Source organism: Triturus cristatus, chromosome 8 (genome assembly GCF_964204655.1).
Source record: "Triturus cristatus chromosome 8, aTriCri1.1, whole genome shotgun sequence".
NCBI lineage: Eukaryota > Metazoa > Chordata > Amphibia > Caudata > Salamandridae > Triturus > Triturus cristatus.
The window spans coordinates 1,466,988,178-1,467,002,993 of record NC_140591.1 but is presented as its reverse complement, the minus strand read 5'-3'; the positions used below and the strand labels follow the sequence as shown (position 1 = coordinate 1,467,002,993).

At 46.7% G+C, this 14,816-nt stretch overlaps 1 protein-coding gene across 1 annotated transcript in view; it reads left to right on the top strand.

Moving 5' to 3' along the window:
* The window catches only part of UVRAG (UV radiation resistance associated), a 336,707-nt gene that overhangs the window by 74,422 nt on the left and 247,469 nt on the right, over nucleotides 1-14,816 (top strand). The window contains exon 2 of the mRNA XM_085623282.1: nucleotides 14,205-14,322. Coding sequence (XP_085479408.1) covers nucleotides 14,205-14,322 — 118 coding nt within the window. The remainder of the gene's footprint in view (nucleotides 1-14,204; nucleotides 14,323-14,816) is intronic.

The following is a 14,816-nucleotide window of genomic DNA, read 5'->3' as shown; positions in this document are numbered from 1 at the left end:
AGGGTTTGAATTCATAGACACAAAGTTTGTGATTACCCACATACAAGAATGTTTAAGTGTCCAATCTTATGGACTTCCTGACCCGAAACACTCACTCGCTCTCTCCATGTTGGTAAGTCATATAGCTTAATAAAAGGTTACTTCCACGTGGAAGATAAGCTGAGAGGCAAAAATAATGTCAATCAGCCCTTGGTTTGCAATGCTTAGATGACAATTTATGTGTTCAGGAGGCTCGGAAGCGACAGCCTTAATTACATGAAGATGTGTTCATAAAGCACACATTATGGTAGTAGACCAGAGGGGCATTCAAACAGCGTAGGTAATGGCCGTTTGGAGACCACAAAGGCAGTAGTTTTTGCACTGCAGAGTCTACCCAGATGTGGCAAACAGGAGCCATTAGGTTATCAGTCACAGTGTAAGCTCTGAGGAGTCCATACTTGGGTAACTGAGCAGGAGCCCAATGGAGTTGATATTAAACAACCAGCCACGCTGTATATTTTGATTAGTTAAGCCAGAAGCAGCAGGAAGTACCCCGTAGGAGTTGACCTTCTACAACCATCTGTGGAGCGAGACGAGCAATCGGTATTTGATTAACCATAATGTATGCCTGAAGGTCATTCTGTGTGTTGCCATGAGTAACCCATTGGAGTGTGAATTGAACTCTCATCCGTAGTAAACTTGGAGGAGTCTATTTGGCATAGCTGGGAGAATCCAGTATGTAACCAGACTTAGTATATGCCTGCATGTTCATCCAGGTAAGGTAGTGAAAACCTAAGAGTGTGCATCATACAACCGTCCATAACATGTACTCTTTGAAAAAGGAGAAGTTGGGGTAACCCAGGCCTTGGGGAAAGGGCTGGGACTGTCCAGTTAGGGAGAAGCAAATCCTCCAGTCCTCCCTTCTGTACTTGTACTCTGTGCTTCTGTCCAGGTCATCTGCACACACAGTTGCCTTACCAAAGAGACAGTCAAGACACAATGTAAATTAATACATCTATCCTTTTAAAAAGAGTACACTTTGAACTTGCTTAGCATGCCCCAGTCACTGCAGGGGGTAAAAAAGATGTCCAGAGTAAAAACAACAACAGGGGGACATGGCAGTAATATGAGCTGAATAAAATCTTGTTAGATATCGTATAGAGTGTTTTATAAAGCCCTAGTCACCGTTTGGCCCATTTAAGAAACCTGGTGGACAACTTTAATTTTTAAATGTGTTTTAGTATGAGATAATTCTTCACCCTAGGCAGGGTAAAACCAGTGATTATCTTTCCTGGGGAGCAGTGGCATTAAGGAAGCTGAGGCTAAATGTTATCTCTCTTCTCAAACCCCCCCGTCCTCCCCGTCCCACTCCCCTTAAACCCCACCCCACTCCCTCCAGTTTTTTTGGCCTCTTCTTTCCTTGACGCTGCTGCATAGGGCAATGAAATAGGCCCCAGTACTCACAGGCACAATGGAAGCCCCTCCAGGATTACCTTACATGGGGTGCAGAAGAACCCATACATACAGGGAACCTCTGGAACTCCCTCTCTGTTATTGAATTGGGAGTCCCTGGGTTGCCCTGTATCTTCAGAATGGTTTTCACTCCGTGCAGTGTACTACCAAAAATTAATTGGGCTTGGGAAAATCTACTCCTTCAGGTAGCTGGGGTCAAATTAGCTCTGCCTCCTTATAAAGCCTTCGACTGCTGCTGTGCAGATGCTGTTGGGGGCACCCACATGGGCTCCAGTTGTCATTAGCACAAATGAAATCCCTAGGATTACCTAGCATATGGCGCAGAAGCACCCTGGATAAATCGAAAATCCTGGGGCCCTGACTACCGAATCACGCCTGGTACTGAAGAGAGAATCCATGTGGATACACACACTCCACAATGCACGGTTACACAAAACATGCAGACACACATTACTCTATAAACACTCAGGCTGGTGCACATACATCTGACCCCACTCTTGAAACACACAACTCTGTCTCTATATTACTGCATCACAAACACAGACTCGGGAATCCGCAGTGTTAGGCCTGAGATCCTTGGTGTGGTACTCCCCCAAACCTTTTACCTTCAGGGGGGCACATATAAGGGTTGGGATATACTTCGAGGATCACTGCCTTAGACAAAGGATCGACATCCCCCTGTCTGGAACATGTGCCTAAATGTTTTGCTGTGAGATTAACGTACTTTCTTCTCACATAAGAGAAGCACTAGGCTGGACAGAACAATATTGTGTCTATTGGTTACTGTTGAATTGTAAGCTCTTGTTCCCCGTCAAAACTCCCTGAGAAACCTGTGACTGTTCGTCCTCAATAGCCAGAGAGTCAAGTGTAGAAAGTTATTCTTGGCTTAGCTTGCAGGTCCATAGTAGAACAGATCCAAGGACTCTGTGGGAAACCACCTCAACCACCACGCCTCATCCTCTGTCTGCCCAATGGCTCCAGAACAGGGTCTAACACCAGTGAATGAATTGATACATTTTTATTGCATGATTAATTAAAATCATTGCAATTCCTCCTCGGAATATACGCAATAGTAACCGTGAGAACAAAATGCATTTGTGCAGCAAACATACTACAATACTTTCATGCAAATTCTACGTTTCCAGTATACGAATATAAAAACATGCATGTGCCTTAAAATGTGTTAAAAATACAGACAGCATAAGATATCATTAAAAAAACTTGCCTATCCTTATAGGCTCCTCAAATGCAACTTTTCTAAGGTACTGTGTCAAGTGACATGAAGTGTGCATTTGAGCAGAATAAAGTGCAAGATCAGCACGAAATTTCATTGAAACTTTCATGTCCTTAACATCAGAGCGAACCGTTCTAAAGAACTATAAATGAGTGAATTAAGGTGTGCAAAAGATCAGCATAAAGGGCAGTCTGCATGCTTCTAAGCAGAATGGGTGACAGTCTTCCAGGTGAGTTAGAGTTTTGTAGATGGCGGTGGTCTTCCGCCAGCAGCTGAACACAGTGCAGTTAGTAGATAAAGTGCGGGGTCTCCCTCATGCGGCTGAGCGAGAGGTCCTCGTTGCTGCAGATGAGTGAAAGACCAATGCCACAAACATTGTAGTTCAACATTGTAAAAGGCATCATAGTCTGTGCTTTTTTAAACAAGATGAAGGAACAATACTTTCCATCTTAAACCTGTGCAAACGAGCACAGTAAAGTGCTAGGTCTGTGCGGAGCTTCACTGATTGGCTTGTGGAATTTCTCTCGTCAGTTTTTTCTTTATTAGCACTAGGTTGATTCTTTCAGGGCTGTTCCTGCCGCCTGCATGAATTTGCCAAACTTGTACATATCCGAGGGAACCATGCAAGAGTAGAGAACTGCTATTTCAAAACCCATAAAAATGAAACAGTCCGGTAAAACACAAGTCAAGGTGCGTTAATCCCGCTGTATGAATTCACCATACCACCATCGTTTTAGAATTTAACAAGCATTATATGGCTATTTTCACAAGGCTATGAATGACCATACACGACCGTTCTACATCCACATACAACTAGTTTGCACCCCACCCTATATCATATGGGGGTACAGCCACATTCAGAAACCCCCACCAACATGAATTCTTATACTCGCATCATCAAATAGCCATTCTTACACCATCATAAAACCAACAAAACTACTCACATACACCAACACACTGAACATCATTCTTCCCTATAATCCACCTTTTAATAGTGCTTGTACAGTGTCTCTTATAAAATAACCATCATACGGCCATTTTTACAACTTCATGTATTAGTAGACACGTCCATACTACCAACAGTATTCACACAAGTGCTTCATTAACACAACCACGTAGCCTACACCCCAACATACATTCATATGCACATCAAGTGCTCGCAAATCCACCATAATAAACCCACACCGCAATCATATGCCAAGACACCAATCATCCTGCACCCTTACAGTCTGTATTTACAAATGCTGTACAGTGTCTACAACAAAACACAAACCATCAGGCATGTACTGGGACATCACATTTAGCTACGTATTATCCATTGTATGTCTGCACAGCACCACTATACACTCAAACCTCCATCTTCATAAGATCACTAACATGCGATCGTGCACCGATCATAAAATACCCACCCACCCACTCACCCTCATAAAGCCACACACCCACCATCATATTCTAAGATACCCTCAGCTGCACCACCTACATGGAACACCTAACGTTTAAGATCCACGTTACAGCCAGCTTCTCCCTGGGTGGAATCTTTGTACTCAGACCACCTGACCTCGCACCAATTTTGCCAGCAATATCACAGACTTCGTCACACCCCTCATCAAAGCCAGCACCTTTAACCTCCTTGGAGACCTTACATTTCACATTAAAAAAACACACTGACCAAACTCTTTGACCCGTCTAGAAAATGTTGCAAACCTTGGCATCACCCAGCATGTCACATTCGACAAGCCAGTAGCTATGTCCTGGACAGACCATGCCCTCGTCAGTTTCAGTATACCAATCCTGCATCATCGTAGATCTTCCACCACAGGAACCACCCTCTGGAGCTTGAATTGCATCTCCAAAGAAGAGTGGGCTCCCACCCTCTCTTTCTCAGAAGAAGAGTGGGCTTCTACCTTCTCTGAGCATTGGCCACAGCATGCCAGAAACTTGCTGAAAGCCATCAAAAACAGCTAGATCTACCACATGCACAGACTCCTTAGCTCCCCTAAAGGGCAACCCAAAGGCAAGAGCTTGACTTCAGGCCAGCTGGTGTACAGAGGAACTCGGGGCTGAAGTGCCACTTCAAGCAACTGGTGCACACATGGAAGACATGTGAACACACTGCATATAAAGACACCTTCAAATCAGCCGTAAGACGCTCCTGCTAGCAGATATACAACACCAAGTGCACAGCTCTTGCAGATCACATTGATGCCAGCATTAACGGCAGCAAGGAAATCTCTGCCATCATCAAAGATTTCACCATGCCTCCCGCTGCTCCCAGCAACATCAACCCCTCAGAACACCTTTGCAACAAGCTCTTGGAATTCTTCTGTAACAATCCCTTCCATGTACTGCAATTTCACCCCCCTCAACCGGACCCTGTTAGTTTTGCAAGTCAACTTCCAATCCGTGCTGTCACCACTGTCAAAATAACTGCCACCTTGAACATCATACCCCCAGCATGCCTTCACTGAAGGACTCGTACCAATCAGTGAAGTATTAACCCCTTCGATGCGTGTGACGGAGCGGTTCTGTCATGCGCATCGGTCGCGCTGTGCGCATGACGGAACCGCTCCGTCACGGCCCCGCCCGCGCAACGAACCTTCAGCACGGCACGGTAATCCGCGCCGCGCTGAAGGGGTTAACACCCATCTTCAGTGCCTCCATCAACTCAGCCACATTCCTGGACACCTGGAAACATGCCACCTTTATGCTTCTGCTCAAGAAACCATCTGCTGGTCCAACCATGCTTTCCAACTACAGACCCATCTCCTTCCTACCGTACCGAGCTTGGGTCCTAGAGAAACAAAATAGCTAACGCCTCACTGACCACCTCCGCAACCACTAGCTTCTCTATGCCACACAGTCTGGATTCAGGTCCAACCACAGTACAGAAATGGCACTCATTACTGCCACTGACTACATTTACTTGATAGAGGAGGCACAGCAGCCCTCGTTCTCCTGGACCGCTTGCAGCATTTGACATCCACCTCAGACACGTGCGTGAGATTGGCATCCAAGGACCCGCTCTCCACTGGATCTGCTCAAGTTCATCTATAAAAACTCATTTGAGTTGAATATTATCTTTCCCTGTTATGTTTCTTCAAAGATCATGACTTTTACTTCCTGGAGTATGAAATGCGAATATATAATTATTTTTCTTAAAATTAAAAATGTTTTGAACAGCAAAGTATCTGTCGGGCATTCGTGAGAATAAAGATTTCAAACTGAGGAGAGAACTCCTGTGGCAGTTTAATAATAATGTATGTTGCGAGTTTTGTAGGTGCTTCAGGTACCTTATGTCTCCGGGTTTGTTAACTACAGTGTTCCATAGTTTTGGTCTCGGGAATAGTAGGCTTTTACCTTTTTGAGTCTCTACTCATTTTACATATCAGACTCAATTGTTGAACACCTGTAGTCCCCTGTCAGCCTTATTGTTTATCTTAACAGATAAACCAACAGCATTCTGCTTTTCTGTGTTCAAACCAAGATCTCTGGAGTTTAACATTCGAGTAGGAGGCCACACGTGGGCCCTTGTGGGATAATGATCTAGAGAAATAATTTTTCATAAGCAAATTCTGTTTGCGGAACATACACACAAACAAAACTCGTAGCTATCCCATCCACCTTCACCTATAGTCAGTTTTCACAGCTCGCCTCCGTGATCTCCCTTGTCCAATCCATAATGGTTTGACAATTTCCCCCAGATCTTCCCATGCTACCGAGGGCATCTGCAAGCTACATATCAGATCTTTCTTGCTGGGCGCATAAATCCACTACAGACAGCCATTCAACTATTGTAGGGGGATGTGCCGAGGTCCACTTCGTAACTTTGTTGCATTTGGCGCCCAACAGGGCCACCCCTATGACCACACGCTTTAATCTGAGACCGGCAGTGTCAACTAGCAGCTCCAAGAGGGCGGTCCGATGGGTAACCTCCAGCGCCATGCCCAACACCAGTGAAAGCTTGTGCTCTATCCGCTGCATGTAGCAGGCCAACACAGGACAGGACCATCCTACATGCAGAAGTCAGCTCCATGAGTTGTACAGCGAAAGCAAGTAGGTTGTGGGGTCCTGACGGCCCGTTGTAGCCATTTGGGAGCCATGTAAGTGAGGTTCATATAGTTAAGTTGGACCAAGCGCAAGCATGTATATATGGCCAGTTCCCTGGTGACCATCCCTTCAGTCGTCATCTGGTTCTCCCAGACTGCCCTCCCATTTCAGCTTCAATTTAGAAAGCTGATAGGGAGCATTAACAACCAAGGATCGTTAAACCTGTGAAATGGCACCCTAGCATAGTTCCCTAGTCAGCAAGCTGGCCTCAAGGGGGGTAAAGTCGGGAATAGCCTTGTCGGAGGAAGGGGAGGTGAGGAGGGGGGGAATGTTCAAAGCGAGGGCATGTCTCAACGGTAAATATTTATGGAACTCTGTGCGGGAGAGCTAGAACCGCTCCTGGATCTCTTGAAACATCAATATATGGCTACCTGCCCATATGTCGCCCAGTTGAGGTATTCCTATCCTGTCCCATTGTGAAAATCTCACCAGTGTGGTCCATCCACGTTCCTTGCCAGAGATGGTGGGAGGGGTGGGGGGGGGGCTAGTTGTGTCATCCCTGTCAGCCTCTGATCCCAGCATGTAAGGCGCAGCGCTGCCCGTTGGGCTAAAAAGACCACCATAAGGATCTCCGGGAGTGAGCAAGGGATTGGGGCCCCATAGAGGACAGTCAAAATCGTATCTAAACCCCGGACGGTCAATTCAGCCTGGTATGTTGGGGTCATTCCAGCCCCTGCTGAGCCAGTGATCTATTACGCCACTTGTGAGGCCAAGTAGTAACAGTGGAGATCAGCCATTCCTAGACCTCCATCATAAGGTGATAGTCTAGTGTTGGCCTATGCAACTTGGGTGTGGCCACCCACCAAGAGGATAGTACGGCTAACATAATTCAGGCTGCATAACCATTTCATATTGTTTGAGAGTGAGAAGTTCTGAAAAACATAGAGGAACCGAGGCAACACCATCATTTTGTAGAGGGCCACCCACCCCATCACGTGAAGCAGGAGATGCCTCCATTTCTACAGGTCCTGTTTCATGTTTGCGAGATGGGGGACAAGTTAAGGGTCCACGTCAATTCCGGAACCTAGAAACATGGACCCCCAGTTAAGGGAAGAAAATGCGACTTATAGGAATGGGGGTGCTCCATGAGCAAGTAGCCAGGTCATCTTTGACTGGAACCGGCAGGGACTTTGCCTGTTGATGCAGAGCCCTGAGGGCTTCTCGTAAATATCATGTATTTCTCATCTCGGACCCAAGGACTGCAGCGTATCTAGGAAGAGCAGTATATTGGCCGCATACAGGAGAAAGTGCTCCTTCGGCCTAAAGTTTCACGCCCATCCATTCAGCCGAGCATTGCGGCGTACAGTGCATGCCAGGGGTTCTGTGGCAAGGGTGAATGGTAGAGGAGAGAGGGCAGCCCCGCTGGGTGTCTTGGCGGATTGGGAAGGAGACACAAAACGTCCCATTTATCTGGACCTCCGCAAATGGATTTCAGTATTGGAGATTAGTGAGCCTACGTAAAATATGGATCTTGTCCGATTCTCTGAAGAACTGTGCTCGGGAAGGACGAGTCATCTTAGTAGAATGCTTCCTCAAAGTCAATCAGGAGGGTGGCCAACGGTGATCGCAGCCGGTGTATCCGAGAGAGAGAGAGAGCGTGACCTGGACTCTTCGGATAAAGTGGTGAGTGCCTTAGGCCAACATGAAACTGCACTGGTCAGGATGTATCAAGCAGGGTTTGACGGTTGGCTAGCACCTTAATATCTGTGTTTGTAAGGGAGATCGGCCTATAAACACAATTGTCTGAAGGCCAGCCCAATTTAGGTATTGCCACAATCGTGGTTGTGTCAAGTTTGTGGGAAAGTTACCAGCCTCCACTGAAGGTGTGTACATTGTCAAAAGGTGAGGAATCAAAAGCTCTCTGAACCGCCTGTAATTTTCAACTGGAAGGCTGTCGGGCCCATCATTTTACCCAGTACCATGTCTGATAGCCCCTGTATAATCTCTGTGGTCATGATTACTTGGTCCACTACTCAGGATTGAGGGCAATGGAATGTTGGCTACCAGTGGGTGAGCTTGCTCCCGGAGAGGCCGGGGTATGCAGCTGTATAGGGCAGCGTAATAATCTGCAGACACCTGCACAGTTTTGGAAGTAAGGACTCTGAGGCGTCCCCCGTTGTTAACGACCTGCTGTATCACTCTGGAAGCTGTCTCTCTGGTGGCCAACCAGTAGAGAAGCTTTGCCGATTTATCTACATGCTCGAGTCGATGCCTTCCAGCATAGGCAGGCCTCCTCCAGTGAAATTGGTCGTACAGATGTCCTGTCAGCTGCCAGTCGTCATTTAAGTTCGGGGAGCAGTCCGACTGGCATAGGAGTTCCGAGTTAAGAATTTGTATCTTCAAGGCTGTAATTTGAGAAAGTTTCTGCCTCTCTTAGCCTCGAATAAACCCTTTTTTAAAAATTTTCTTTATTTGGTCCGAAAGACAGTTACATATCATACATACCATGTTACTAATTTGTATTATTTTTCCCAGCAGTGTAAAGCAGAAACAAAAAAAACTGTCAGTGTACGTTAATAATACATGCAACAAAGATATACAACTCCCAGCTGCCCATGGAACCACCCTTTCTACATTGCATGACATCCACAGTCTCAACTCCAGTTTCATCGGCGTACCATTTTGTAATAGGATAATAAAATGTTTGATACCTGGGTTGTGGACAGCCGTCCCCTCCAGGCAAACAGAAAGAAGGAGAAGCCACATCCAAATGTCATTTGTGTCTATATCGTGTCATCTATTTATATATCTACCGTGTCTACCTGCACGTTTAGAAGATATTGTTTCAGTGGCTCCCAAAAATCTCGCGGTCTGGACAAAAGAGGTAGTTCTTCCGAATACGTCTCCATGGTTTCCCTACAATATGCCATGTGCGTGAGCCAGTCCTTCAACCTGGGCGGCCTTTTACTACCCCATCTAATAGCCACCCGTCGTTTCGCGAGTAATAGTGCTACCGCCAGAAACTTTCGCCTCCTCAAAAGTTTCAAATTGTATATCCCCAATAAACATATCGGAGGTGTGTTTGGAACCTGCTCCATCAGCATTTTGGTTATCACCCCCGTAACTTCTTGCCAATAAGTATGTATCATAGGACATGCCCACGCCAGGTGCAGGAAGTCAGCTTTCAGCGCATTGCACCTGTGGCACCTATCCTGTTGTCTTAGGCCATATCTATAAAGTTGGGTCGGTGTGTAATAAAATTGGTGAAGAAATTTAAAGTGTATTATCCTTAGGTTGCAGTTTGATGTCAGTAGTTGTAGTTGTGTGCAACTGTATTCCCAGTCCCGCTCCTCTATCTTGTCTCCAAGCAGTGTCTCCCACTTTGCTAGAGATCTGGTGTCTACTTCGCAGTGCTCTGATTGCGCCGTGTTGTATAGCCGAGTGACCAATTTCTGCCGAGTTGGTGCTGCTAGTAAAACCTGTAGTGTCTTTAACGTTGGTGGCTCCGCCGGGGAAGTGTTGTAGAGCCCTCGGATCGCTGCCTGCAATCGCAGAAGGGCAAAGACCTTCAGTGGTGTGTTGTGTATGCTTAGTGACGGGTCGTGCCTCGAATAAACCCTTTAGAGTGGCCACGGATTGTGGGTTCACTGGCCACCCATAGGCTGAAAGCTTGTGCTTTAGCCGCTGCCGACTGTACGGGACCTCTATTTTCTTGAAAATAGGTCTGTATCTCTGACCTAACACGGGCCAAGCAGTCCCGATCTGTCATGTACCATGCATTAAAATACCACATGGGACGGCGTCCCAACTCCAGTGACACCAGGTGCACCATAAGTGGCGCTTGATTTGAGTTTCGCTGTGGTAGGATCATAGCTTTGGTCATATGAAGGACAGCTGTGGGTGGCAATCAGAGAAGATCAATACGGCACTCTGTGTTATGAGCTGTCTGTGTGGTTATAAGAACAATCCTGCAGATTCCCTGTCCTCTAAGCATCACAAAGTCCCAGAGAGTCTGACTAGAGAGCGAGAGCCACGTCTGACCCCAGGGGACTCGTTGAAGCGCTATCTGAGTCGCAGACTGCAATAAAGTTGCCTCCCATTACTGTGATGCCTTGTGGGAACATAAGCAAAAGAGAAGCCAGTGCCTCTAGTGTTGTGGAGAGACGCCGATGCAGGACGTATACCGATAGGAAGTTCTCCGGCCTACTTTCCAGTATGCCCTCAACCCCTACATACATCCCCTGTGGGGCTGGGGCTATTCAATGTGCGTGTTGGTCACCGCAAGTGGAAAAGTTTTATGTAATAGGATAGCCACCCTGATACATAAAACCCTGAGTGATAAACTCTGTCATACCCCTGGCGGCAGAGGAACTAACAGTGTTCCCCAAAGTAAACTGGTTTCCTGCTGTGAGGACCACTGGATGAAATCTTGTAGCCAACGGAGGACTGTGGACCGTTTGATCCAGTCTAGCAGTCCATTCACGTTGGAGGATGTAAACTCAAGTATTGCCAAAAAAACGCAGGTCAACATCACCAGGCTAGGGCTGGAGGTGAGTCCCAGTATGTATGGTCCTGACACACAGCAGGTCGTAGAACAAAGAACAGCAAATTTAGTCGTGATGAGCATAGCAATCAAACTGCAAGCAGGAACAAAGAACAACCCTTATAACATCCCATCCCCCCCTCCCCATCCCATACTTTTACCTTTGAAGCATCTGTCCCCCTAAAACAAACTGTTATGGAAGCAATACAATACTAAATAGTACAGGATTTTGAGCCAATTAACATTCTTATGATAGTCATGTGGGGACACCTTCCGCGAAGGGGTAGATGAATTCCAGGCAGTCAGGTGATCTGGGTCAGCGGGATATCGGGGTCCCCGGCCGGAATATCGAACCGTTTTGGTGCACATGTTGGTGGGGCTCCCTTGTGACCATGACCCTGACCCACCTCCGAGTCAGTGGAGTCCACCCGGCCATGGGTCGGACACCAGCCCTGCGGGGTCTGGTACGCCTTCTTCTCTGAGACTTGAACCAAGGCGACAGGCCTTCCTCAAGAACCAAAGAGCGCAATGAGTCCTCCAGAAAGCTCTCTGCATCTTGAATCTCCCTGCCCTCAGGAAACCCCTTGAACCAAAGATTATTCCTGTGTGCGTGATTGTCTGCGTCCTATGACCTGCTCTCCAGCGCAGCTACTGCACCAAGAAGCTTGGAGACCCGAGTTTTAAGAGTGGCCACGTCATCTTTCATGGACGACACACTGTGTTTAGTCTCACTAACACTGTGGGCATCGTTGTACAGGTACTGGCGCAGCAGTGAGACATCCTCTGCTTTGCTTTCTACTGCTTTCTGCAATTCATGAATGACCTGGAGGAAGGTAGTAAGGTGTGGGTTGGTCTGGGACACATTTCGGCGTCGGGGGACAGACACCCAGCCCTTAGCCACTTGGGGTCGGATTTATGAATTGGCCTATATTTGTTTGGGCATGTGTAGATTGAGCTGGTCTGTCTTTGCCCATGCTACCCACGGGGAACCGGCCTCACTGAGTATCCCAGAATGTCACGGACACTTGCCCCAGGGGCAACATGAGCAACTGTCAACAGTTGACCAGGCCTCGGGCTCCCTGTCAGCAGCCCACGTCATTGGGATCTGAAATGCGGGCCCCAGCCGCCCACCCTGGGAGGGAGCCAGCGGCGCCCCTGGGCGCATCCCTGTCAAACCTGGTGATGCAATCCAGCGTAGGAGGTACTCCTGAAGCCATGGCACGCTTGCCCAGAGGCAGCATGAGCAGCCACATCTGTAGGCGTGCTGGTCGGTTGCAAGTCCCAGTGCTCAACTAGGGTCAGGCCTCTTCAGCTGGGTCCAGCATGCCGGTCCCAGCGGCCTGCTCCAAAATGGGACCGATGATGCTCCTAGGGCATATCCACACCAGGACTGATGACGTGGCGAAGGGGCTTCACTCTCTCCTGTCCACACCGAGCCCAGCTGCGACAGTTCCCGGAGCCCCAGCGACAACCAAGTCTCCTCACAGTCAACAGGCCCCCTTCCTCCACTGCAAGCACTTACTGGGTCTGTGTGCAGCTGCTACGTTGGTGGGCGGCCAAACTTCTGCGCAGCCTCGAGGACCCGACACAGCTGCATGCATGAAAAAGCCAGCGATTGGGCAGCCGACCCAGTCTCTGGTAGCTGGCACCTCCAAGGCTGCTGTGGTCCCACACAGACTGCATCCTCCGCGGTCACCCTCACCGCGAGGAGACTTCTCCATGTTGGGCTGCCAGCACGAATGGGTGAACGTTTCACTGGAGAAACTACCCCAGCTCTGGCCGAGCGTGGTCCCTCTTATTCACTGGGGCCTCAGAACCGTTTCCAACTTTTTCAGTTTCAGATACAACAGTTAATATAAATGGGTTGGTAATAATAAGATGAAAAGAATAGTATAACACTTTTTTTTTTTGTTTCTGGTCCTCCTTATACGTTATCTTCGTTCATAAGGAGTATTTTATGTTCTCTGCCTCCAGAAGAGAGATGGAAAGGGGGAGAGAAATCCTTCACCTCCAGTTTTGTCTACTCACTGCCTTAATCTAAAAGTAATGGACGTTTTTGCATTCACCTTCCTCCTCTCAATTCCTCATCACCTTCAAAAGTAGTAACCAGTGTAGCCCTTCTCCTTGTTGCTCCATTTGCTATGTTTGCTAGTTCTGGGCATGAGCCCATCAACATAATTGCCTTCATCAGGGTCTGTCATGGTGTAATATAAATGTGTGGGTATCAACCAACATCGTGAAACTTCAAGTTATTATAGGTTTCATTTCGATTTAAACAGGTTAGTCCTTCTCCAAAGTTAGGTATGTGGTTGCAAAGCTTTCAGTAGTTATTTTATGCACCCTGGATTGGTATGTCCAGTATACCCTTTTCAAAATATTGCTCTTGCTGACTATAAATTGAGTATGCAGCTGATTGCACTCTTTCTCAGTATTAGTAATACAGAAATTATCAGAAGTCTAGCTCGCATTTTGTTTTGATTCATGTTGATAAAGATTGTATAGTAATGTAATCCATCATACATTCTTTTTATGCTTAAATGAAGTGCTTTAGACTGACTCAGTTTAGGAAAAAACATGTATAAATTAAGACATAGAATTTGGAAATGTGATGGAAATGTCCATAAAGTTGCCCTGGTATATGGATTATTACTGATATTTCTTTCACCATTCCAGAAGCTGAATGTTTGCACCTTTTTGGTTGTTATGCTCTGGTATTATCAGTTGTCTTTGTTCCTTGCAGTAGGAAATAGTTGAGAATTCAGTAATAGTTGATTACATTAGTTTGCCCAAATGCTTCTACTAGTTCTGTCGCTATTAAGAGATGTTGAAATGACTAGTCAATTTTTTTCTTGATTGAGATGTCTTGAATAATCCCCCATAAATTGTATTCTTCTGCTCTCTGATTATGTGCATCTTGCTTTGATGTAGCGGCGATTGCGCCACCTGCGGAATATAGCTGCACGAAACATTGTCAACAGAAATGGACATCGCCTTCTTGACACATACTTCACTCTCCACTTGTGTGACAATTCGAAGATATTCCGAGGTAAGGCAGTAGACCCTACACTTACCCCATTTCTCTTAATTTGTAAGGGACACTTTTTCACACTTATCCTTTTTTGCTCTGGTTGGTATATTGTCTGTCAGATACTGAAAATAAAATATTCTGCTAATCACGTTTTCAATTTATGGTAGTATTCTTCTGCAAGTACTTCAGGTTGGATGGTATGAAATCATCTTGTCCAGAACATTGCATAAGTGTCACTGATTCATTTTGGATCTTGCGGACAAGGGGCAAGTGGGCCATAGTGGCCCCCTAAGGATTGGGGTTGTCTTTGTGATTCTTTCACCATGCTGCACCATAGAGGTGCAAGGGTGGGACTCGCATCTTAGCTATTGCCCTTGGTGCAGAGATGCCGCAGATGTGGGAGTCTAGGAAATCTAGGTCCTCCCAACATATGTTATGCATACCGTGATGCCAGAGCTAATTGTATCTTCTAATCCCTTCCTCACCACAACACCAACCATTTATAAAGCCAC